This window comes from Lytechinus pictus, chromosome 2 (assembly GCF_037042905.1).
Source record: "Lytechinus pictus isolate F3 Inbred chromosome 2, Lp3.0, whole genome shotgun sequence".
NCBI classification, from domain to species: Eukaryota; Metazoa; Echinodermata; class Echinoidea; order Temnopleuroida; family Toxopneustidae; genus Lytechinus; species Lytechinus pictus.
The window spans coordinates 6218995-6245873 of record NC_087246.1 but is presented as its reverse complement, the minus strand read 5'-3'; the positions used below and the strand labels follow the sequence as shown (position 1 = coordinate 6245873).

Below are 26879 nucleotides of genomic sequence, written 5' to 3'. Positions count from 1 at the left end.
GTCGCGCGGCAATATCAATATATTGATATAATTATTTATCATGAATGCAATCATTTTTAATGTCCACTTACATAATGTGCATGAACTAAACATATACCGTCCAATACCATATATTGGGATTTAACTTAATAGGGGTGAATTTTTTTAAATGATTGCGTCAGAGTTTCGTAACCAACTAAGGGCTATTTCATGAATCATTTTTTATCTTGTATGGTCAAGTAAAAAAAAAAATGCAAATTTATTTTCAAAATTTTATGTTGATGGCTAGACTTTTAAAATGAAATTATACAGCCAATCCTAAACAGTTAGAATAAACTGTGGCCAGTTCCTTTGTCGCTCTATTCGGTTTGTTCGTAAAGTGACGAAAAACTTAGATCGGTACATACAGTGATCATGTGTATCAAAAACGCTTCACCACTTCTTAATTATTCTCTTCAAAGGTTTCACTTTGAAAATTTGAATGTTACACCCAGTCGCTTCCAACATTGCAAGTTCGTGACAATAAGCATGATAAGAAGAAAGTAGTTTTCTCGAGTCCCCTTGAGGCAATATGAAACTGGAATAAACGTGTAGATATTATTTATGTCAGAGGAAACATCCACGAAAATTCCATCGTCTTGTTCTCCAATTTCATTTTTATTATCCTTATTTTTACTCGTGCACAAATATATAATAGCAACTCTTCCATCAGAGTCATAGCGATGAAAGTTACGTGTCATTATTCTTGCACCCGGGAGACACAGTTGACCTAAAAACAATATTCAAAACTTGATATTATTATCTGTATATACTGTAATAACCTCAAAAATATCAAATCTTGATTTTAGAATGTAGTGTTTAATTCTAATCCGCCACATCGGATCAACATCTTGCTCTAAATATGTCTTCCGAACTCTTTGATTTACTTGTTGATATCTACTTCAATTCATAACCCATACCTGTCCACATCCCACCCCAAAAGAAATGAAATTCAGGAATACGAATTATCCCCCTATTCCTCGAAAGTATAGTAAAACAACGAAAATAGAAAATTACCAGTGTTTTCTCGTATTCTCAACCACATCCCACAAACTGGAAAGAAAGTTCATGTTTCATTTTAAAAAAGTCCTCATTATAAACGACTCGAAGATATATGGTGTATATCTACCGTTATTTCCGTGTTTTGATAACTTTTAAACGTTATTATTCGAAGCAGTAACCCAGTCATCGCATTTGAAGAATATGGTACCACATTCCATGTATTAAATCATTTTAATGTCTTGATGCAATTTTTTTGCAGAAGGATACATGACATACAGAATCATTGATATTACATTCCGCTTTGAAAGGCAATTGGAAAAGTAACCGAAATTGGATTGTTTATCTTATACTTGTTTTTGTTGTGGTTTCGTTTATGCGCTCATAACATACGGTAAAATTCCTTCACAATAAATATTTATTTACTTATTTATTTAGTTTTATTTCAACAGGGTAGCCCCATCAGTAATTTAAATATTGTTTTACAAGGGGCCCTGCATAACATAAAACACATAGAATTACAAACATGTATATATATAAAATAAACGAAAGATAGTAATAGTAAAATAAAAAAAATAAATTGCAATCTCTGCTAGTCAAACTAAAAAAAAATCATATAAGAAAAAAATATCATTGCATCGAGAAAAGAATGTGTTAACATATAGAAAAATTATAATGAATATTTTTACAAAGAAAATCATGGTTAATAATGGGTGGTATGGTCTCAAAGAAGTGTACACTAGGCCTAATCCTCTTAATTGAGAAAAAAGTTGTCAAAAAAGTATTAAAAACCTAAATACTTCGTCATCGATTTTATCATAATAGCATAGTCGATTACAATGTATAGAAAATCTTAATTAAAAGAATATATTGGGAGAGTGAGGCAAAGGTATATATATACAACGAGAGACAAACCACAAAACAAAACAAAATAAACAAAAACACAGAAAAAACAAAAAACAATACAGAGAATTGGGGTCCCTTCCATGTAGAGTATAGGCATAAAGGGGAGGGTGCTCCTAACCTGGAGACGGGGGAGGATTGGGAGGTAGAACATCGCTTTTTATCTTTCTTTTTTTCTCTCTTATCATTTCATACATCTTGTTAATATTTCATTTTGTAATTGCTGAAACGCATTAGTATTAATTTCCAGTATCTTTGAAGTTTGATGTATAATTTGTATAATTATACTTGTTATGGATTTATTGTATAATTTATAATCATGTTTCAAATATTTTGTACAACTTGCTTATGGAATGTGAATGTGTATTTTGATTTGAGAGAATACAATAAAACATCCTTTAAAAAAATAATTAAAAAAAAGACACACACACAAAAAGTTATTGACTTTCAGACAGAGATCAATATACTTCGAGCAGCCCTTAAGAATAATTTCCTTAGTTCTCCACTGTACTGTAAGAAAGCTTTCGTAAAGCCTTACCTCAAATTTGATAAATAGGGAACATGGACATTTCTTGGGTAAAACATTTGGGAAAAAGAACACTGATTAAAATCTACCTGCAACCAATATAATTATTTTACTCCGTAAACCAATATCGAGCGTACTCGTTTTACAGTGACGATGATGGTCCTGCTTATGATAGAACTTTTCGAAAGATCAACCACCAGCTCCTTTGAGTTCAATCCGGTCACAAAATAATGTTAAATGATTTATTTTGACATTCAACTCCCAATTTAGGGAGAAAAGAGGGAATATAAGAAATCTGCATTCATCAAGTACCACAGTTTTTATTTTTTGGGGGGGAGACAACCCCGGAGAACTATCCATGAGGCTTTTCCGATTCTCGAGTAGGCCTATTCGCCGTCGGTAGGCATGGTAGGGGCAAAGTGGCCCAGCCGAGTCGTAAATTCATAGTTATAAAGGAAAGTCACTTTGGTGTCATGAATTATTGGCAAACTAATCTCGGGTTCAAATGGAATTGAGAAATAAGAGTTGGCTCTCAAGAATCACTGTTTCATATGTTACAATATTTGTACAAAGGTCGCTTCTTCAAACCGTTGTGATCAATCGTATCATGAAGAACATTTTCCATGAAGGTATTATCACAGAAGATAATTATTGTAAGAATAATGTGAACGATTCTGCTCTATCGCTGTCTCTTTCTGTCTCTCTATCTTTCTCTCTGCCACACCTCATTAGTTTAGACATAAAACTTAACCTTTTGTGTTCTAAAACATTTTTTCTTTCTTTGCCATTCACAAATAAAGCTGTAAAATTACTGCCGTCTGTCATCATGATCATTGCACTTCTTCTGGTAGCCCCAACTAACAAAACCTGATTTATTTTTTGTTGGGCATACTGGATATGAAATGGAGTAGGGGAATAGAATAAATAAATTGTATTGAAAATAGTAATAATTAAGTAACATGAGATGAAACAAAATGTAAGTCAAATACTTTAAAATAGATATCATGAATATTGCACTTCTTTCATGTCTTTATTTCCTGATGTTTTACTTATCTTAATTTTCCTTGAAATCGATAGAATAGGTTGCAATGTGATTTTTTTCGCTTTGACGGCTCGACATTCATCCATAATTCTTTTATACTTTTGATTACCCTAGGATCTTCATTGCTCGGAAAAGAAATGCATGGGTTCAATCATGTTTCCTCCTCGAGAAAAACAAAGGAGCAAGGATGAGCTTACTGTACATGCCACTGACTTCATCAATCAGTACTTTACTCATATCAAGAGGTAGGTCTGTCCTTGCATCAGTCCTCTGTCGCAGTCGAATCCATGACCGTACGCAGCAGAGGCAGCTGCCTCCCCCCCCCCCACATAAATTTTTGAAAACATAACATTTTTTTACAGAAAACTTTCACAAAAATTACCAAAAGGGTGAATTCGTCAAGTTTACTCTAGAAAATGGAAAAGCATCAAAATAATAAGCTCGATCGCTTCGCTTCCCCGGGAAAAAAAATCTGCGTGCGGCCATGGTCCAATCCCATCAACAAAACAGACCCCCAAATCAATATAATATTATTTGGAATTATTATCCTCGCTCAAATTGGAGTCAGTTTCGGTTGTATGCATGACTGCCAACATTGGGCTTATTAATCTATTAATTTCTATTGCCCGTATTCTGAAGCCCAAATTATTTTATATATCCATGGACTTGTTTTTATCTCTGTGTTGAAATTATGTGAAGTCAAAGTTTTTAATTTTTTAAATTGTATATTTTTTATTTTCACTCTTCTCTTTCCTTGTGTTTTGATGTTGATGGTAGAGAAAGCTGTTATAGTTGATATTCCCAGATAATAAATGAATTAAACACAAAACATGGTGAAAATTGAAAATCTACTGTTGGAGATTTGTGTCACAATTGGCAATCCATGGCTAAACCATAACTTTAGACCAGAGTTTGAATTAGACCCTAACTCAGAATACGGGCCATACATGAATAAAACTATCTTAAAGTGCAAGGTGTCGATGGTTTCTTTTCCGTTGACCCTTCTGTAAGGAAAGAGTTCCTCCTCAACTATGCGTTTGACCCCTTTGACCGGCCAGAGGATACCGAAAAAAAGTTTATGAGAGATCTGTGAGATCTGTTTTGTTTTGTAAATTATTGTACAGGGCCCCATCCTCGCAAGCTATGCTTTTCTTGGGGTCCTTCCGATTTGTATTTATGAATTTTGTATGTATTTATTTTGATTGAGTTTTTAATGGAAAATAAATGAATTGAATTGAATTGAAATTGAATACTGGAAACCTGGAATGCTCTATAGCTACGAATTTATTTCATTATAATCTGAGATTCAGCTCACACTACCCAATCTATAGGTCATTGATATAGCGCCTTTTCCTTTCGGTGACAAAGCGCTGCGCGCACACTAGTTTGGGTCAATAAACAATAATCAAACACCTCAGAATGGTCAGCTTAGTCCATGCAATTCATTGTCCTCTTTAGCAAAATATATGATATTTAATAGCTTTCTTTAATTGCTCAACAGACATGACAGAGGAGGCTGTCTTCGCAGTAACAGGAAGATGATTCCATAGCACTATGATAGTAGTTTAACCAAATCTTACATCCCTATAGGAATTTACAAGCTTACATCCCTATACGAATTTCGGTGTTCCAATGGATCGTGTTTTTTAAATAAAAAATGCCATGTTTTAATCTTCTAATAAGCAATATCCTGCTCTTCTTTATCGACCTACAAGAAATGCTCCATTACAATACAACATCTTACTCTTGGGTGGAAAGCAGTACAATGCATGTATACCTTACCAAAGGCATGGGATTCGATTCCTCTCCCTAACAAAGTCAGCTTCCTACCTGACCATGGTACATTTCATTAATGTTTGTATTTGTTTTTTATTATGGTATTACCAGGGCAGACACAGCGGCTCATAAGAAGCGTTTGGCGGCTGTATTGGATTCCATTGAGAAGACTGGTACGTACCAGCTAACTGAGACTGAGCTTATCCTAGGAGCTAAAACCGCCTGGAGGAATGCTCCTAGATGTATTGGAAGAATACAGTGGACTAAACTACAGGTATAGAGATTACAAATCATTGATTCTGTTTATTACTAACATCACATTATTGTCAAGTTATTGATTCGAATGCTTTATGTGATTTTGGGCCAAATTTCAACTCAAAATCGCCATCAAAGTCGGTAAAACATATTTACATTTATTGTGAGAAAGAGAACATGCTACGTTGAAATGTCGCGTAGAAAATTGCTTATACACATGTACATTGGCTGTTCAAAATCCATATTTTATTGTTCGAAACAGAAATCCTCTGAAAATTGTGTTTAATTGCTATTCTTGTTGTTTCGATTGTTCAAAGTAATTTTTGCACAGTGAACTCACATTTTTTTACCAAATGCTACTAGAAAGAGCATATTAGGGGTTGATTAGATTTTTTTTCTGAATCGAAAACCTAATCCCCCCCTCTTTACTTCCTGATATTAAGCAATTACATGCACCAATTACGATTGTAAGTGTGTTTATAGCTTTGAGTACAATAAAGAGTCGCTTACACTTAGAAAACTTATTATGCGTGCTAATGATATTCTATATAGTAAGGTGTAAATGGGTTTTCAATCATTCCATGTTTAATGATCATCAATCATCACATTTCTTCTTGCTGTTTTTGTTTGTTTTTGATATGTTATTTCTAATCGGTTTACATCTTTTCTTCTTGACAGGTATTTGATGCCCGCAATGCTAGCACGCCACAGGAAATGTTCCAGGCTATCTGTAATCACATGAGCTATGCCACAAACAAAGGCAATCTCAGGTAAGAACAAACGACACTATCTCTTCCCTCCCCTTCCCTCTTCCCATCCCCTTTCCCCTCCCCTTCCCCTCCCCCTCACCTTTCACCTCTCACCTCCCCTCCACCTTCACCCCCTCCGCTCATTATAAAGGATGAAACTTTCAGAGAACCTTTGTCAATTACTATTAGTGATATATACCAGGCATATTCAAATTCTTATTTCTTCGTCTTGAATAAGATGTGACAAAATACTTGGATTTTTGTCATTGTTTTATGATTTATCATACAATGATATGGATATGTGTTCAGGGGTTGAACGGAAACCCTTTTGTCTTAATCCAGATTTTTTTGTTCGCTGATAAAAAAAATATATATACGTACTTGCATATATATTTCACTGCCTTCTGATATTACATTGCTTTGTTTGGGCTTTCTCTGAAATGATTCCACCTAAATGAACTTAACGATTTAAGTCCTCTCTTTTCGACCTACCATAATATGACATCTTCAGAGAATAAAAGATAAAAGCATTGAACGAAACCACTGTCTCTTTATATGAATTGAGATGTCATCGTAATATTTCATCTCATCTTGACGCAAGAAAAGTCACCTTTCATCCTGGGATTTAGTCGAAGATTTACCCGATATTCTCCCTAAAGTCAATCCTAATACCTTTCCACCTACGCCTATAGCCAACGTAACGGGTTACTCCTGGGATGTCAAAGTATTTGTGGGATTTTTCTTCATGTTTCATCTTAATTTGAAAACATGGAATTCTGATATAATAATAAGTTGGCAAACAAAAAACGAAATTAATTTTAAGGGAGTAAAATCTGGAGGGAGTCTGAGAAAGAACAGTTTTCACTAACGAAGGTGTGCTATTCCAAAAGCATTTTGGGTAAAGTTAGAGGAAAATTAGACATTTCTTTACATTTTTTAAACCTTAAAATCTTTTAAACCTTTATTTGTGGGGGGAGGGATGCATGGCTTTTATCTGACTCTTTATGCATTTGTCAATAATGTCAGATAATTCTTTCCTCGGCACCAATATCTATCTCAAAATATCGAAACTCCGACCTTTTTCCAAGTTCGGTGCCTCTTTGGGGGTTGCGCAATAACATATTGACCCCCGTCTTACGACCTGTATGGGGTGATTACCGCGGTCTCAGAATGCAGACTAAGGTCAAAGGTTAAATTTCCTTTACCTTGGAATATAAAACTAAAGTCCACGGTCATAGGAGTATCATCTCTTTCACCTGAAAAGGCAAAGGGTAATAGAGGTTGAGTTTATGGGCTCCCTGTTGATGAACTGTAGTAGCTATACCCGAAGCCTTGAGAATCGAACTTGACCAAAATTATTTTCAGGGGTCACTGCTCAGTGTGACCCTGCAGGTGGTAAATGTGATAGACTTGCATGATTTACTGGTCTGAGTTGACCTGTATACAGTCTAGTATATGAAGATATTTGCGTATTACGTATACATTTGAAAAGGTTCAGGAGTCCCTATCCGAATGAAGAAAAAAAGAGATTTATTTTTCGAGTGAGATTTGGTGGTATATACTTAAAAGCAGAATAGAAAGAAATTAAATATTAGAGATAAGAGTTAACTCTATTAAAACTAAGTTATAGAATCGATATTTTTTTTTTACTATTATGTTCAATTAAAACACATTCCAAACTGAAAATAAGCTGTTAAAAAAATCAACCGGAAAGAAAAAAATCCTGAAATTACCACTGAGCCCCATTGTTTATATATTCATGGCAATCATTATGTCCAGCAGACACAGGTCTCTCTCTGTCTATACTGATCCCAAATCTTGATAATTTAGAAAAGCAGCTGAGGATGAATGTCAAGTTGAAGGTCACATACCGAGAAAAGGTTGGAAGGATCCTACTCGCATTTACGACAAAATTGATCGTAAAATATACGACCACACAAAAAGAAAAAAAAAGAATCCATTGCCATTCTGTTCCGAAACAAATAGCGCAGATAACACATTTTACAAACAAGTCAAAGAAAAAAGGTACCAAGGAATCGTAATGTTACTTTAAAAAATATCTTGGTCTTGCCTAACCCAAGTCAGACAAGTAAAATCCCCCTTTTCCAAGCCGTGCCAAAGGGATCGATAAAAACTAGCCTTCTATTGTTCAGAATAGATGCATCAGGTACGGTTTGCTGACTATACTGGACCTGCTTTCGATCTAGTGGGTGTTTCATAAAGCTGTTTGCAAGTTAAGAACGACCGGTGAACCTTTCTTACGCGCTAAATAATCCCCAATGGACATTTAATAGTGAATATCATAATCATTTACCACAAGAAAGGATCACCAGTAGTTCGTAAAATCACTCTTAACTTACGAACAACGTTATAAAACGGCCCATGGTTAGTTGAGCCATGGACATGGAGTAGGGTCTGCACCAAACCAGACCATGCAGACGAAAGCATAGATCTCAACCAGGATCGAACAAACCTATCTAATGAAAACCTATATCACCAACCCGAATACTGATCGATCAAAGCGAGATTTAACAAGAATTAAGTTTATGTGCCAATCTGAATGATTAGTTGAGTGATTTCCTAATAATTAATTATTTGTGTAATTGCGTACATGAATTTGTTAAATTTACAGAAAGGGAGAGGTTCTAGGTTTAATCATGGTGGTAGGATCAATAAGGTAGCGATTGGGGTCCTATAGGAACGGGTGCAGTAAATGTGTATTGCTAATAATTCACTAGAGGGAATCTGTCATAATAAACATGCAAATTGTCTCATAAATCTTGATTATTTCCTGGATTCTCCGATATCAGAATTTCCTCCTTACATAACCGAACGTCATTTTTAAAGAATGAAATTGAATTTTTGTTTTCTTTAATGTATCTTTCTCTGTTTTGATCCTCCGCTCTTCGGAGATTAGCGATATTAAAATAGCGGTCATTAGCATTGATGAGATGATCATGTACTCGGATGAAATCTATCGTAGTCATGAGCATATTTTACGTAAGGCCTTGGAGTGATAGGATAAAAAAAACCGTTTCTCTTAATGGTAACAAAGTAAAACCTAAGAAAAGCCTTGATTGTGGAGTTCCGCAGGGAAGTTTACTGGGACCTTTAATCTTCTTAATTTATATAATCAACATTGTTCTCGTTTATTTCCTTTCATTTTGTTTGCAGACGACTCAAACATAAATATATATCTGACCCAGACCCAAATGTTCTCTTCGGAACTGCAAACATGGAACAAATAAATATTTTACAAATTTCATTGACAAGATCAGTTTTTGCATATCAGATTTTTTTACGTTTACTGGCTCTAAATTCTGGAATTCATTAGATGACAGCTTAAAGGTACCCCAAAAATTACATAGCTATAGCTTAAAAGAAAATTGATCGACTTGCATATACCCCTTTTCTCTCTAATGTCTCTCTCCCTCCCCCTCTCTCTTTCATTTACTCTTTTACATCAGCTTTTTCATTCTTATCCATGTCCATTGTTATTTATACAATAATATAATTTTTAATATTATTTCAATCGCTGCGTGTGTCTTTTGTATTTCTTATCCGTTACCTATCATATTCTATTTGTCATATTGTACTTTTCTAATTATGTAGTCACTCTTGACAGTGTTTGGCTAATTCTGCTATTTATTTCATGAAAGAAATTGCATTGTCATTATACTACTTGTACTTTTGAGAGACCTGAGAAATACAAGCCTTGTTTTTTATTTAAGTTCCACCACTTTTGCTTTGTCTGACTTATTGTACTTAGTCATTGAATACTTTGTTATTTTCTATATAGACATGTTCACCTTTTTTTTCAACTTTATTTGCTTATCATATATGTTTTATTCTGAATTGTAAAAGAAAACAAGAGTAGAAAAATGAATTCAAATCGAATCAAATTACGTAATAATAAAAGGGCTGATTTTTTTTAGCCCTTAATTCGGAGGATCAGGGTTAGTGCTTGTAAAGTAGATCGGCAATACGTTACACATCGTCATTTCTTTGAAAAGAGAGAAAAATCTTGAAAAGTGAAGATATTCCGTATCAATCAGCGCTCTTGTCAAATAAACGAAAATGGACAATTATCACATTTAAGAGTGAAATGATTGAGAGGTATACAACATTCGCATTCACGATATTTTGTTCAGAAGTATAAAATGTGATCGTATGATGAGACCAAGTGGTATTTTTATGACATTGTTAAGCTGCATCTACGTGACCGTGTAACCGTTGTAATGTCATGATTGTTGAACATGAAAACATAATATTTCGACCTATATCCTCAGTGATGTGGAGAAGACATATCACATCCTTCTCGGAATGTATTAATAATATGTCGAGAGATGAAAAATTGCAAACATTAAAAAGAAAACATTATACAAACAAACATAAGGTTTCAAACTCAATCTTTCGAAAAGCATTGAAAACGGTGAAACTGAATTAATTAATATTTGCTTTAACTGGTCATATTTTAATTTCAAATAATTTAAATGAGTCTAATAACTTATCTAAAAGTGAATTTTCATTCATAATTCGTTCATTCATGTATTTTGTTCGTTTGATTTTCCGCCGTTCGTTCTGCACAAATATTGTAATAAAGTCTCGTAGAGTTCAATGTGACAATAATACCCTCTTAGCTAACTCTGCTTGTTTCGTTCGAACATTGTGACCCGAAAACATCGGCACTATATACACCTGTTAAAAAAAGGAATATCCCCAATAAAGTCATCGTCTCAAGTTTTGTTCATATGAAATGCGGAAGATTTCCATTAAACTCTGAAAATCCATATGCTTGAAGGAATCAGCCATGCCATGATACGACCCGGTCACACCATAGGCTGATCACCAAATGTTGACAAATGAATTTGTTTGGATTCTTTATATTGATCGACATTGAAAAGACGTTTCCTATATACTATATATGACTTCACAACAAAGCAAATTGGATTGATCACTTAATTGAGCATTCGCAGCCTATTATTATAGACCCGTCCTGTCAAAGTTATTCGATAAATCAATAATCAATAAATCTTGTGTTGCTTAATCTGTATTGGACTTCTTGCTAGACTAGATTATTAGATCAGTTTGGTTGGACCTTTGTTTAGTCTTGTACCAGTCGCCCAATACCTTGACAAGATCGATAGCTGCCCAATACGTGTATGTATGGAGTATATACCTTGTCCGATGCATATTTTTACCAGGAGGCGGTCTAGTATCGATCCATTTGGCGCTGCTGTAAAAAAAATGTAGGGCCTAATATTAGTCTGGCTTGGGGAGGACAGACTTTCATTTCAAGCCCAGAAGTTGCTCACTCCCGCATCCATTTTCACGCCTCATTTACTTTAAGCTGTCCCGAATGTCTGTACTTATCATCACCTAAGCTAAGAAACACACCTGTAGTCCCCAGTGTGGTAATATCACTTTCCTTTAAAGGACAACTCCACCCCAACAAAAAATTGATTTGAATAAAAACAGAAAAATCCAACAAGCATAACACTGAAAATTTCATCAAAATCGGATGTAAAATAAGAAAGTTATGGCATTTTAAAGCTTTGCTATTTCACAAAACAGTTCTATGCATATCCTGGTTGGTATGCAAATGAGGAGACTGATGACATCATCCACTCACTATTTCTTTTGTATTTTATTATATGAAATATTCTAATTTTCTCCCCATTGTCAAGTGAAACAGTGATTCATTCCTCTCTGAACATGTAGAATTAGCATTGTTTAATACTATATGATTCAGTCAAGTCGGTCCCTATGGTCAAATCTGTAAAAAATGAAATATTGTATAATTCAAACAATAAAAAACAAAATAAATAGTGAGTGATGGACATCATCGACTGACTCATTTGTCACTGTTTTGTGAAAAATAAGCGAAACTTTAAAATGCTATAACTTTCTTATTTTACATCCGATTTCAATGAAATTTTCAGTTTTATGCTAGTTTGATTTTTTTATATTTATTCAAATCAACATTTTGCTGGGGTGAACTTAACCTTTAAGAACTTGGGTTTGGAGCTATATGTTCTATAGAACTCCATTCACGAATGACAATGACTCTTCAACTCACGGTTTTAGACATATGCAGCAGGACATATGAAAAAGGGGGATTTAGTGATTACATATCCACCTCTCCTCCTTTCAATTAATTTATGTCGATTCCCCAAGATGTTTTCTCAACGAAAACCTGCATATATCTGCATTAATTTTATCAAGTGTGTATCAAATACTTTTATTTATTTTCACGTCGATTAATTATGGAGGTTACATTAACTGATATTAACTATTCACTCGTTTGATGTATAGCTAGATTGGTTGCAATCAGGTTATCAATTATTTTGCATCATTTGTTCCATATGAGCTTAGTTTATTTTGGCCTGATATCGAAACTAATCATTATTTACTGTTAAAAGGGCCAAATATCTCACTGTATATAATTAGCAGCAGTACTGTTTTATTGCTTAAAGGTAATCGAATAATCGTCTTATCTAAACGTTAAGAGAAATGGAATTAAGGTTGAACTATAATGGAGACATTTGCTTGTTACATAGCTCAAACATTTATTAATCCTGGTGAATTGGTGCCCTTGTATCAACTTACCTTTGACTTTGAGAGGATGAATACAATCTTGCGTGGTTAGTTGACTTGCATGATGAATATTGAGGATAATATTAGTCTAATAAAGATCTTCGAGAAAAGATTTACAAGGATTTCAATTTGAAAGTAGTTTGCCATTTGATTTTCTCATGAAACATTTTTTTAAATCGAATTGTCCATGGCATTCTGCCGCCAGAGCTATCCCAGGAAATATTGAAAGAAAATGCATTTAGGGAAAGAAAAGTCATCACGAACATAATCAGAGCATGACGTGATCGCTCATCGGTCATTGTAGATTTATTACTTGAAAAGTTTTTTGACAAAAAATGTATTCTATGTGATTTTATTTTGTTCATTTGGTATATTCACCATATTCACTTCTATAAATTCGGTTTGGAAATTATAGTGGAAAGTCGATAAATAAGAAACTTTTTTTTGTACCCAAAGGAAAGTGCAAATTACTACAAGAGAAAGCCTCCCGGTCGAGTTTTGAGCAAAACTGGCCAACAAAAATGCTGGTGCCGGTCGAAAATAAAACAATTTATTTTTTTCATGTAAAGAAATATTTTATTGAAATGATGTTCCTCATATGGGGTGATTAAAATGTCCAAAAGTTTGTTACACTGTACAATATTTGGTAAAATTTTAACCAGCACGAGGGTAATTATGTGTCCAAACAATTTGGGGCAGTATTTTACCATGTTTACCCGATGCGAGAACCATATTGTCAAGTAAGGTAAAAAAATAAGCAGCAGTCACTTTAAAATGGGCAAAATTTTCATAACACTAGATAAATAAAAAATACCCAATGTTGGTTGGACACATAATTACCCACATGGAGCATTTTTACTTCAATATTTAGTGTAGGGGGGTCAAGCTGACGAGCTGATCACGAGGGGACGAGGTCCTCATGTAGAACAAGAAGGTTCCAACCCGCGATTAGTTAACATGGTTAAGGAAATTCAATGAAAATCAAAGTAGTAGATTAATAGCTGTTTTTATCTGTTTCTTTGAATTGATTTTATTGCCTTTTCGGGATGTAATTTAAGTATTTCTTGTAAGGTATACTGTACAATGCTGCTTAAGTGATCTATTTTACTTAATTAAGTATACACAAGTATTGTTTATATCTTCGTTTATCACACTTAATGAGAAGTTCATTTCATGAATCGTTTGTCTGCTACCATTAACTGATTTAGCGAGTATACCCCTTGAAGAATAATCCAAAATTGAGAAATATGGTATATAAAATAGACAACCCTTTTCAAAAGCATTTGGATATTTGTTTATTTTCATATTCTTTTTTTATCATTCCTTTGCCTCATTTCAGATCTGCAATCACAATCTTCCCTCAGCGAGGGGAGAAGGATAAAGATTTTCGAGTTTGGAACAGACAGCTACTTGGTTACGCTGGTTACAAGCAACCTGACGGTACGATCATCGGGGATCCAGCTGGTGTGGAATTCACTGAGGTAAGCATCATAGCTTTCATGAAGTCACCCACATTTCAACCCGTACCCCGCACCCCGGCCCTGCGAGCTCAGCCACTTCTGCTGTCAAGAAAACTAGTAGAGAATTACTGTTTCGCCCTATTCTTCCTTTCACCCCCTTCCCAGTTCCTTATCTTATATTCTTTATCATGTTTATTCCACCACCATCACCACTCTACCCTTCCACCAAACTACACGTTTGCCACTCGATTGGTTTTTATACTCTTTTTTTATAGTCACGATTGTTCGATTATATAGTCGTTATTACTATAACCTTTCAAGTTTTCTTACAATAATGAAATTGTAATAATCACTTTTGTCCAATTTACTACCTACTTTATGCATTCATTTCGGTCTTCAACTTTTATACAAGCCATACCTTGGCTTTATCATACACCATTTTCCATAATCAATCAAATACGCTGCATTTTTTGTGTTAAATTGTACGTTTGTTTTCTGCTGTCTTTTTTAACCTATTATTGTACATTTCTATTTACTTGTGATTACATGTTTTTATCGAATACTTTGAATTGATTTGGAAATAAAGTTTACCGAAAGTCTAACTTCTAACATCAATATTGGCTTCTTCTCTATAATACTCCGTAATGTGTGTTATCCTGTAGGTATGTCAGAAGCTTGGATGGAAGGGAAGCGGTGGTCGTTTTGATGCTCTTCCTCTTGTTCTCCAAGCCAATGGCGAAGACCCTGAGATGTATGACATCCCACCCAGTCTCATACTTGAAGTCCCCCTTGAACATCCAAAGTAAGTAGAAAGAAGTCGATTGACTTATACGAAATCGAACACAGAATGATCCAAACTATTAGGTTTTCAAGGAATACTATCGGTCGGTTTTGAATCGGTTTCTTGATGTGACTGTACCCTTAGGCTGCTAGAGACAGGTGATACAGAAGGGGAGGGGAACGAGAGAGAGAGAGAGAGAGAGAAGGGGGGGGGGGAGAAAGATGGAAAGACAGATAGAGGGGGAAAGAGAGTCAGAGAATGACACCCAAATGGAGTGAGAAATAGAGAACAAAGCCTATACTTCTTAGTTCTTTTCATAACCATTTTAAATGATTTTACCATTTTCACGTATGTAGTATATGTATACATCATATTTAATATTATCAAGGAAAAGACCTCAATCACTCGTTATCGAATCTTGAACAAATGTGATTTCAAATAGTAGGAGAGGGATAGATGGTATACAATATGTGTGTGCCCCCCCCCCCCCCTGCTCGAAGTCATTGGCACGGGTCTTCTTTTTTGTTGTTGATACGTTGGCATGAGCTGAGAAGACCGCTGTGTGATTAACAAGCGTCCAAAGTTTGGATTGATTTCACAGTTCAAGATCATGAAGATCACCCAATCCTAAACAAATTCTATATTATTTGTTATGGGTTCATTTCGTTTCACCTCTCGGTTTTGTATTCATCGTGAATATACGATATTCATTATCCAACAAACTTTCTAGTAGTCACTGCAAACCATCAATCGAAGATAACAAATTATATGTGATTTATCTGTCACCGGGGATATATTACCGCACAAGATATTAGTTTGTTTATGAAAAAGGGTCTTTGTTTTTAAAAGTCAATCTTGTGTGATCCACACCGAAGCAAGTAAGGTACATCTTATATATCTACATGTTTTTCTTGGACGTCATTATGTTTTTGTCACGGTGAGTTGTCACACCCGTATGATTAAAAGTTATTGTGACTTTTCCTTTCAATTCCTTGTTCAATAAGACTTCTTTGTTTCAATAAAGATACAACAATGTAAGCCAGGCAAGTCTAACACTGCTCGCCTCAAATTCAATTCTTCATTTATTATTTTTATTCAAACACAATACAAAGTAATGAAATATAAATCACATACAAATCATTGGATTGACATTTTGAAGAAAAGCATTATAAAATAGTGTATATGGAAATGAGGTGGGTCCACTAAAGCGATTTTTTATTTTCTGTTCAGAAATACATTTTTTGTCCATTCTACCAAATCGATTTCTGTTTTCGTTTAATATGAACATTACGAACATTTAAAAAAGAAACCCGCCAACATAATTATGATTTGTTGGGATTATAATGTTGATCACTTTCATTTTTATATAAATTATAGCGATGATATTATTTTGGCATATTTATTGGACCACATTAACATTTTGGTTTGTTTTATTAAATCTAATTAACTTTGCTCGGGATGATAAGTACAATGATGGATTTTTACGCACAATCAACCTCAAACGCTAAGGCATAGTCATGGATATTTTCATAGTATATCGATCATGAATTGTTCTGAGAATATATAACTTTGTGATTATCATCGCAAAGGATGCGGTACAAGGACCTTGCTGTTTGATTGGTCAAAAGTTAATCGTCCCAGAAGTATTACCTTCAATGTAAAAACGCTGTTTAGAATTTTAAGCACGTTTTTTAAACCCGTCACTCTAACAACTAATATTTAAACCTTTTAAACAACTGTTTTAAACTTTTTAAACAAGTTTTTAAAAAATTTAACAATCATTACAAGAAAGTTTAAACAACTTGTTGTTAGAGTGACAGGTTTAAACAACGTGCTATTTTTTTTTTTACTGTATTCTTGTTAATTTTTACTGCTTTTTTCATCAATTATTTTAATAACACTACTGTTATATTGTCATCCTTTATTTATTCATCATAATTGTTATTAATTACTATATTTAGGTTCCCATGGTTCAAAGACCTTGGTTTGAAATGGTATGCTTTGCCAGCCGTGTCTAGTCTGATGCTTGACCTGGGTGGTTTAGAGTTCACTGCGTGTCCGTTTAATGGTTGGTATATGGTCACAGAAATCGGAGCCAGAGATATCTGCGATACCAACAGGCTCAATCTTATTGAGGTATGTACCAGATTATTCATCTTTTCAATGTAAAAATAGCTATATAGAGAATAATATATTTTGATGATATAATAAAGCATGACCACGTAACTATTTTGTAGAATTGAAACATACGCAGTGAATCAATGAAAAAATGAACATTATTCCACGATAGAAGTACCTGGTAGAATGGTTTTAGGCGCCTTCGTGATATCATGCGAGTTCGATGTTCGATTTCCAGCATGAAACTGTGGCATTTTGAGCAATTTTTCTTTTATTTAACATTGCACTTTATTTTACTCATTAAAGGGGGAGCGAACTGTTTATGGTCTCTCATTCACTATGTGTTATACATAGCTGGTCTTAAAATGTGCCTTGTGATAATAATACGGAGAATGAATTAGCCTACAATTTTACTTGTACAGAGGTGCTAAATTGTATAGAGAGGAAAATTAATTGTTTACCTACATATAGTAACGTAAATATTGCAGTATAAATGTATTGAGTAGTGACTCAGTGTGTTTTTATTCCAATGGACCTGAATTACAAGACTACACTTCTGAGAATGTTGCATTATGGGTAAGAAACCTGACCAGATTTAAGTAGTTCAGGACTTGAGATGGCTGATTGTTCATATCTGATTTAAATAAATAAAATTACTATTGGAAACAACGTAGACGCGTGTTACCCCCCTACAATGTCCCCTTGATGGGTCTGCTGACTGCAGGGATTTGATCCCATGATCTTCCAATTCACTTATGGCAGCACCGACCAGCTGAGCCAACAGAGAATAATGCAGACGTTTAATCAGGGAAATTTCTTTCGTCAGCATTGATCAGTCTTTAATTATTATCAATAAAATGTCTTTAGACAGATTCTTTGAACTATAATCAGTTAAGAAGTCATTTGTATTATAGGGACAAATTTGCTAACGCCTTCACATAGCTACTCGCCTTGAATTCATGTGGAATTACTTTAGAATTCTACCAATTTAATTACCTTAAATTCTAAGTTTTAACACCTCCCTATGTTTACATACTAAAAAGCGTCACGAATTGACTTAATAATGAGGTGTGAAGATACTGATATCTGCGGGAAAGAATGCATGTATAGGATGCTTCATATTTGAAAATTGGGACATTCCTTACTTGATTTTGTGATTTTTATTTTAAAATGCTTTTTTTTCAATGGTTATCATCAGACTTTCATACAAATTGAGAAAGGTCATTATAGCCTTGTCCAAATGGCTTGTACAATGTATCGATACAAATATGAAGTATGCCATAGGAATAGAAATGGATAATTTTAATTTCCAATTCTAAGTAATAGGGTCACCATACACGCAGGTTTTATTTGATTAAAAAAAAATCAAGGCTACCTTCTTTAAAATGTGTTGTGTGCATGGAAATTCTTTTCTTAATGTTCATTTACATGAAAGTATGGTGACTAATATCAATAATCGTGAAAGACAACTGACAGTATAGTCCAATGATACGCATTTACCGCACAATCTCATAGGAAATGTTCACACATCCGTAAAGGTGCAAATAATATAATAAACCGCGAAAATGACAAGTGATTTTCCGGTTTTGTTTCATTAAAAATTGTGTTTTTATTTTGTATTGTAATGACCAAAAAACCATAGGTACAATATAGCATGTTCATGACTTGATTCATGGCCTTCGCCATGCACTTTCCATTTCAGTAGAACTTATCAGGGGAAAACCCGGATAGTTTCGCAGGTGTGGTCATAGGCGTAGTGTTTGGGTGATGAGGTGTGTGTGTGTGAGGGTGTGTGTGTGTGTGTGTAGGGGGGTGTTGGGTGCATCCAGGACCAGACATCATCTTACTCATCGTCCTTACAGTTTGTAAGAAGATTAAATGAGCAAACATTACGGCTCTTCTTTCAAGAGATAAGGTACACAGTATTTACACTGACCATGGTCAAGATATACTCAACAGCTACATGATGTAGGCAAATGGATTAATTGATAATAAGTCATAAAACAAGATAGGTAGCAAGGCTTTTACTTTGACCAACATTGTGTGGCTTAATTGGTTTACGTGCAAGTAAAAGGAAGACACATTAGAATATTGGGTATAGGTTTGCTATGTTGTGAAGTTGTCAATGAACACGTAATCAAAAGTCTACAGACTATTTAATCTTATTCGATTTTTTAATATAATTGGAAGCAAATTTTTGCTGTCAAAGGAAAAAAAAACATCAAGTTTTACATTGCGCCTAAATAAACTAAAATAATGATGACTTAATACTTTTTATTCCTGATAAATGAAACCAGGTTATGCATTAATGGAGGAAAATTGAAATATGTGATATTATGGGATAAAAAGACAAGAAATTGTCTGTCACTCAATGGGCTTCCTAATTTTGCATACCATGTTTTCTGAACTGGAATCATTATCGTCATCATCATACTTAGTTGTTCTTTATGTTGTCGTTACCGGACACAATACACTTATTATCTATGTATACTATTGATGACCGAATAAATAATTGTAAAGTATTTATGGAGACACTTTTCTTTTTTTTAATTCACGATTCGGTTCATATGCATTTCGATCAAAGACACGAAGTATTGGTATTGTAGACCCAGGGGTCACTGATATTTATTTTCACAAGCTGTCTCTTCATAGATAGCTTGAGGAAAACAGTTGATTGACGTGTGACCTTAATGCTCCCATAGGTTTTTTATGTAAACACACCTATAAACAAGAACAAAATAATTTGATATATGATTTCAACAAATGATTTTGCATTATCATTATTTCGAATAATTAATTCTTTTCTGGTAGAATTACATTTTTGAAAAGTATACGATGTTGTTTGTGGCTAGCAAGCAAGCAATCGACCGATGGGAGAGTGTTTATTTTAAATGCTGGGAATCAATATAATACTCATAACCCATATCTAACCGACATGGATGATTGAGAAATATGATGTTATTTATTTGCTTATTATGCTACCCACCTGACCTTAAACAAAACCTGATATTTAGGTCACCGGATGTTTAGAAATTAAGATATAGTTTTTGTCTGTATTATCAAAATAAGCCACACCCTGGGAAAGTTATAGCTGTATCTCAATAAATTTTTTTCTCTCTCTTAAATATGTCTTGTTTTGTGTTTGTGTTGTGATTTTTCTGTGGGTACTAACCTCAACGCTTTAATGATCACAAATTCGATCAACACTTATCTTAATTTTCTACCACAGTTTAGAAAATAAACGAATTGATTACTAGTCTAATATTCAAAGAACATAAAAATAAAGTTGTCGGAGACACGAGCCTTGACATGTTCTATTATATAGTAAAAATATTGATGTGTTTGTTTACATTCTTCAAGATCACTCGGTTTGTCCCAGATTGCTTTTCCCCTCACACTGTTAAAGCTTTTCAAACTGAAATCCATGTATGGTGTTTTTAATTGCGAAGTTTCATCACCTTTAAAGGAGAAGAAGGCGTAAAGAGAATGATAAGGTTATAATCCTATATCACTCCCGCTTAAATCTGTATAAAAGTGACATAAAACCTAGCAACCATGCTATTTCGTATTTACACTTTGAGTATACACTTTGTTTTACTTTGGTGAACCGCGATGTGTTGTGTTATCATAGAAATCAGCAAGTCATGACTAAAATTTAAGAATGTTGGATCAAGGAATTCTGTCCGAATGACGCATTGGTCCACATTTAGTAAATGCTATAACGAAGTCTTCGTAATTATTAATATGCTGAACTAGAGGTCGTAACTTTGATTTTAAATCATATCCATGGAATTTTTGAAGGCTTATATAAAAAGGTGACCAATAAAAAGACCTGTCACACTTCCTAGGAATGAGAGAGATATTCGGGATAATAAGAATGGAGAAGGATGAAAATAAGATCATTGATTTTCCATAAGGACACACACTATTGGACCTTTTAAAATAGTTACAAAGTAAAGGGCCTGTTCTTTTATAAAAAAAAATGAAACTATTCTAACAGGTCCAGTAGTGTATATCCTGAATTTAAATTTAGAAAATCTATTTGTTTTGAATTCGTTTGGTTTAGTTTTATTTTTTTTTTCATATTTGTTCTGTAATATTCCCCTGGTCAGTTGTTATTTCTATAAAATCTTGAGCCCGAATTTTTTTCTCACCTGTTTACCCTTTTTTTTTTATAGGTATTTTATTGTATTCTCTCAAATCAAAATAAACATTCACATTCCATAAGCAAGTTGTACAAACTATTTGAAACATGATTATAAATTATACAATAAATCCATAACAAATATAATTATACAAATTATACATCAAACTTCAAAGATACTAGAAATTAATACTAATGCGTTTCAGCACTTACAAAATGAAATATTAACAAGATGTATGAATGATAAGAGAGAACAAAAGATAAAAAGTGTTGTTCTACCTCCCAAAAATACAACTTTGGCTATTTGTATACAATATTTTGACCCATTTGCGAAATTGCTGGCCAAAACCGAATGAACCTAATGTTTGATGTAAAAATTTGTGGGATATCGAATCAAAGGCTTTTTCTAAATTAATTGCTATCATATACCCAGGGATATTATTACATAATGTATGAAAAAGCATATCATCAATTAATCTGATAGCTTCTCCTATATTCCTGTTTTTAATAAATCCTATTTGATCTGCTAATACAACGCTTTCCAAAACCTCTTTAATTCGTTTTGCTAAAACTTTGGATATGATCTAATAATCTGTATTCAATAACGAAATGGGTCTATAATTCTTTACGTAATGTGGGTCTTTCCCTTCTTTAGCTAATAAAATAATAATTGCTTGTTTTTGTGATGCAGAAAGTTCTCCAAGAGCAAAAGCTTCATTGAATGCCCCATCAATACATCCTTTATTTCAGCCCAAAATGTACAATAAAATTCAACTGTTAACCCATCGTTTCCAGGGGATTTACCCTACAATTCCAAATCGATTATAAAATACCCAGTGCATTATTTTTGTTGTAAATATCGATTATGAATTGGTTGTAAAAAAAAAAAAAATTAATAACGTTTTATCAGGAAACAATCTAAAGTGCAACAGGTCGAATGACTGCTTCAACTAATTATGTGTATTTCGTAATCTTCCCTCTTTCAATTTATTGCAAAAGAATCAAGGGGTACTCGAAGTTCCTTACAATTGTTGACATCAATTAACTCCTTACATGAAGAGGTTGTAAATATTGACCATACTTACTGTGTTCAATTCTAACAAATTAATTGTTAAAAGTTAAAAGTAGATTTGAAGCCTTCTAGCAGTTTTAAATAAATGGATATAACCCGGGGTGTAATCCGTATTTATCTAAAGAGTTATTGTCGCTGAAAAGTATTTTCCTTCTGTTATATCATGAACCAAATCAATTGTGGCAGGATATATTTGTTGTTTTCACTGGTGTATAAGTTTAATGTTTGTAAATCCTCCCCGAAATAATGGAATCGATAAATTAACTGGCAAGCTATTTGTCACTCGTGAATATCGATCCAGGGCTGGTCATCGTGGTTGAACCCCAGCTAGCCTAAATGCTTATTATTTTGACGTAATAAAACTGTCATCTAAGTCAGCTTTTTACACATTTTCTATTCCATCATAAAAGTCCATGGGGACATGTACATTCTAATTTATCTGAATTCGCTGTATGATGCAGAAGTTTCCTATGAATTTATGTTTCAGCTTGTTCAGGATAAAGACTTACATTTGTCCCAAAGCATGTGTAGGGACTGTAGCATAAAATCGTTTACACTTTATTGAAGAATGCTTGTAAGATTTAGATGAAACGAAAACCCTCTAACAGGTCTTTTTGAATTATTTTTTGTTTGATATTTTATTCGGTGAATTGTATTTTTTTTAAATAAAGGGTGAATTAAATAACCATGATAATAATGCATGATTTTTAACAGTGTAACAAAGATGCATGTTTCCTTTTTACCCAATGTTGATAATACTTATAGTGCAATTAACCCGGATTTCACGTTCGTCTTTCTATATCGTAAATTTAGAAATATTGACGATGAAATATTTATTATGAATATCAGAAAGAAGGACGTTTAGTGGTGTGGCTTAAAACGGATAGGTGCTTGGTTATTGTATATGGATGGTACATGACGTAAATTAATGTCATTTCATTTCCTCATGTTCTTAGGTGTAGCTCTGATGTCATCGTTTAAAGTGAATGTTCATAACATATCTCTTTTCTTAAAACCGGAATACCGGAAATTATGATGATCACATGCACGTTCAAGTTGGGATACCCCGGTTCAACCGTTAATATTTTTTTGATGAATGTCAGGGGTTTCAGCAGATTCTTAAAAAAATAAGGATGTGCGTGTATAACGTGCATTTTATTACTAAAGTATACCGAATCTGTCGTTTTTCAAAGAACTAAACGTTTCAACATTCATTCATTGATCCTCTGTGTAAATCTCCGATGTTCTCCTTCTTCCTCTCATTTTCTCTTTCTCCTTTTTATTTTGACTTTGTTCTTCAATAAATTCCCCTATCATTTCTACGGCAAGCTTTTAGTAGCTGTCCCAACCGTTGCCATTCTGTTGCACAATTATTGTTAAAAATATATTTCAAAGATTATCCCTTTCATGATTTACAACCTAAAATGGTGTATATTTTAAGTGTTGGAAATGAAACAAAACATGAAATCACATTATTTTTGTTATCATACAGAACATCGGTATTCAGATGGGTCTTGATATTAGTACCAATGCAACACTGTGGAAAGACCAAGCTCTTGTAGAAGCCAACGTTGCCGTCTTATATAGTTATCAGGTAAAATAATGATAATCATGAGCTCACAATTCTTAATGATAATTGGAATGATAGAATTGAAATATCTATGACAGGATGATATAAGATTAACTGCGTGTCAACATGGTCCTGTTATGTCACTTGATATAATTGAGAATGTTGTTTTTTAACGAAAAAATAGACAATTGATTTAGTTACGAACTCGGTTATTTATAATCGTCTCTTGTAACGTTACGTTAGTTCAGGTGATATCGTTACGTTGAGATTTATTTTGTTTTATGAACTACATTGTTGAGTATACTGACAGAGGCCAGTTTGAAATATTTAAATTGATAAATTTGGAATATATACCTGCTGCCTGGTATTTTTATCTTGCTCTGTGCTTTTTGAGCTATTTTTATCAATTTTATGACATTTTACTTGGAATTGTCGTTTTTACCATCATTCGTTCTGTTCCATCTTTATCTGTGATCTTCGTGAGTAATTTTTGGTTCGTGTCACTGTTATTTTTTACGAGTTATTTAGGTGAACTTTTCTTGTGATTTGAACATGTACAAACGTCGTATTACAACTCACTCGCCTACCAAGAGTTCCGTGCCTTCGTGGCGCCTTCTTCATGCTTGGAGGTGGAAGACACTTCTTGACGTTTGTACATGCTTCATTGATCAATACCTTTCTTTTTAAAGTTTTTTTTTTTTTTTGTTGGTATATCTTTTATTATTGTGTAATATGATTATCGGTTGGTTGTATTTTTTTGCTTTTATTTCATCTTTATAATATTGTAATTTGCCTTTGTTTATAATGTGCACTGGATTTTTCAGTCTTTGGACTGTTTTGCCAGTTTTCTTATTGAATACATACCATACTACATGTGTGATCTTTATTGAGTTCCCAAATTCCCTCCAAGAAGGAGAAACATTAACGGTTGTTGTATAGGTATTTAATTATGTAGTATTCATTGGAACGTAATTATATTATAATACTTCTGTACGTGTCTGCCAATTAGCAACGATGCCGTATTTTTTGTATCTTGTTAGAAACTGAACGTGACGATCACGGATCATCACTCAGCATCGGAATCGTTTATGAAGCACATGGAAAATGAGCAGAGACTTCGAGGAGGATGCCCAGCCGATTGGGTATGGATTGTACCTCCAATCTCAGGGAGTATTACACCAGTGTTCCATCAAGAGATGCTTAACTACCAGCTTAAACCATCCTATGAATATCAGGTAAGATGCGGTTACCATGGGGACTGGGGAGGGGTGAGGAATGTGAGAGGGAGGGGTCTTGATTGACTCATACGGATCCATTTATTACAGTGGTACCAAATAGCTTGGCGTTGAAATGAAAATGATGGTGTTAGATTTTCATGCTTTTGTATATGTAACTGGTTTGTATTATTTTATGAAGATGGTGATTAGAAGGACGTTGAGAAGAATGAAGGAGACAGAAAACTTATGAAAACAGAAGAATAGAAGTTCTATGCAAAAGAAAATACGAAAAAAATTGATAAAAAATATTTTGGAGATCTAGTGTAGAAAAACATGCATTGTAAATCGTGGATATTTATATCAATAAATGGTATATTTATGAAATTCTATATTACAGAGTTAATAACTCCTTTTTTATTTTGTCTATACCATTCTTCGTTTTAATTAACTTTTAAGGTGTTAATACTTTAATGAGAAATTCTTGAAAACAATAGGAAATAAACACGAAAATCTGAAAATTGCTTTATGTTTTTGATTTCGTAGGATGATCCATGGCATTCACACGTATGGAAAACCAACACCGCAGGAACTGAGAATAAACCAAGAAGAAGAAAGCTTCTCACTTTCAAGGAGGTTGCAAAGTGAGTCAAAAAGTCATCCCATAAATTCCTCTTTTTTTTCAATATTATATCGCTTAAAAGATGTCAGAATACGTGTACCTGTTGCAATCATGGCAATAGGGAAGTTGTTGGACCTTCATATGGGCTTTTTTAATTTCTAGAATATTGATATTGGTTATAAAGAAAACTATTTACATCTAAATATTGATTGGAATGCGATTGTTTAGAGTATTAAAGATCCATTGCCAAAGATTGTCAAAATGATGAAGAGGAATTTTCTTCAGAAGTGATTACTTTCTCTTTTTGTTCAACTTAATTTGGGAGGTACGACAAGGAAAAAAGCACCTGATCAAAATGAAATAAGAGAAAAAATAAAGGTTTATTTTTATAACATTGATCTTAATTTTCGAATGTATAGAAATCGAATAAATGAATATTTTATGGAGTCATGTGGTGTGTCTTTTACAGGGCTGTGAAGTTCTCTACGAAGATGATGGGTAAGGCCTTGGCTAAGCGAATCAAAGCTACAATATTGTATGCCACGGAGACTGGCAAGTCTGAGAAATACGCCAAGACACTGTGTGAGATATTCAAACATGCCTTTGACGCAAAGGTAAGAACTAGATAATGATTTAGTAATTTGGAACAGGATATGTTTTGAACCATCAATAAAACTTGATATAATAAGTTCATCCCCTTTTAACTATATCTGAAGATAAAACAGCATTCAATCTAAGGCAAGAACCAGAAAAGTAACGATACTCTAAGCCCACCCAAAGCAACCCCCCCCCCCAACAAAAAAAACAAAGATAGAGAAACAAAAACCAAAATATTTCAAAAAGGCTGGGTTAAGTCTGTGGTTAATCTAACTTTTTAAGATTGAACTGTCTCATATTATGATATGATCAGGAAATAGAACAAGATAAGATGTATTGAAACAAACACTGACACGATAGAATGATAAAATTGTATAGCTGCAAAAAATGAAAGTTATCCGAGCAGACATCAGCTCTACTTTGACGTCATGGGAGA

General features: G+C 33.8%; 1 protein-coding gene across 5 annotated transcripts in view; it reads left to right on the top strand.

The window, feature by feature from the left end:
* The window catches only part of LOC129254933 (nitric oxide synthase 1-like), a 63537-nt gene that overhangs the window by 12968 nt on the left and 23690 nt on the right, over positions 1 to 26879 (top strand). For all 5 annotated transcript variants that reach the window (XM_064108096.1, XM_064108094.1, XM_064108095.1 and 2 more), the window contains exons 3-12: positions 3603 to 3733; positions 5376 to 5538; positions 6198 to 6289; positions 14205 to 14346; positions 14988 to 15127; positions 17068 to 17242; positions 23933 to 24034; positions 25051 to 25245; positions 25771 to 25868; positions 26316 to 26460. In XM_064108096.1, the coding sequence (XP_063964166.1) occupies positions 3603 to 3733; positions 5376 to 5538; positions 6198 to 6289; positions 14205 to 14346; positions 14988 to 15127; positions 17068 to 17242; positions 23933 to 24034; positions 25051 to 25245; positions 25771 to 25868; positions 26316 to 26460 (1383 nt within the window). The remainder of the gene's footprint in view (positions 1 to 3602; positions 3734 to 5375; positions 5539 to 6197; positions 6290 to 14204; positions 14347 to 14987; positions 15128 to 17067; positions 17243 to 23932; positions 24035 to 25050; positions 25246 to 25770; positions 25869 to 26315; positions 26461 to 26879) is intronic.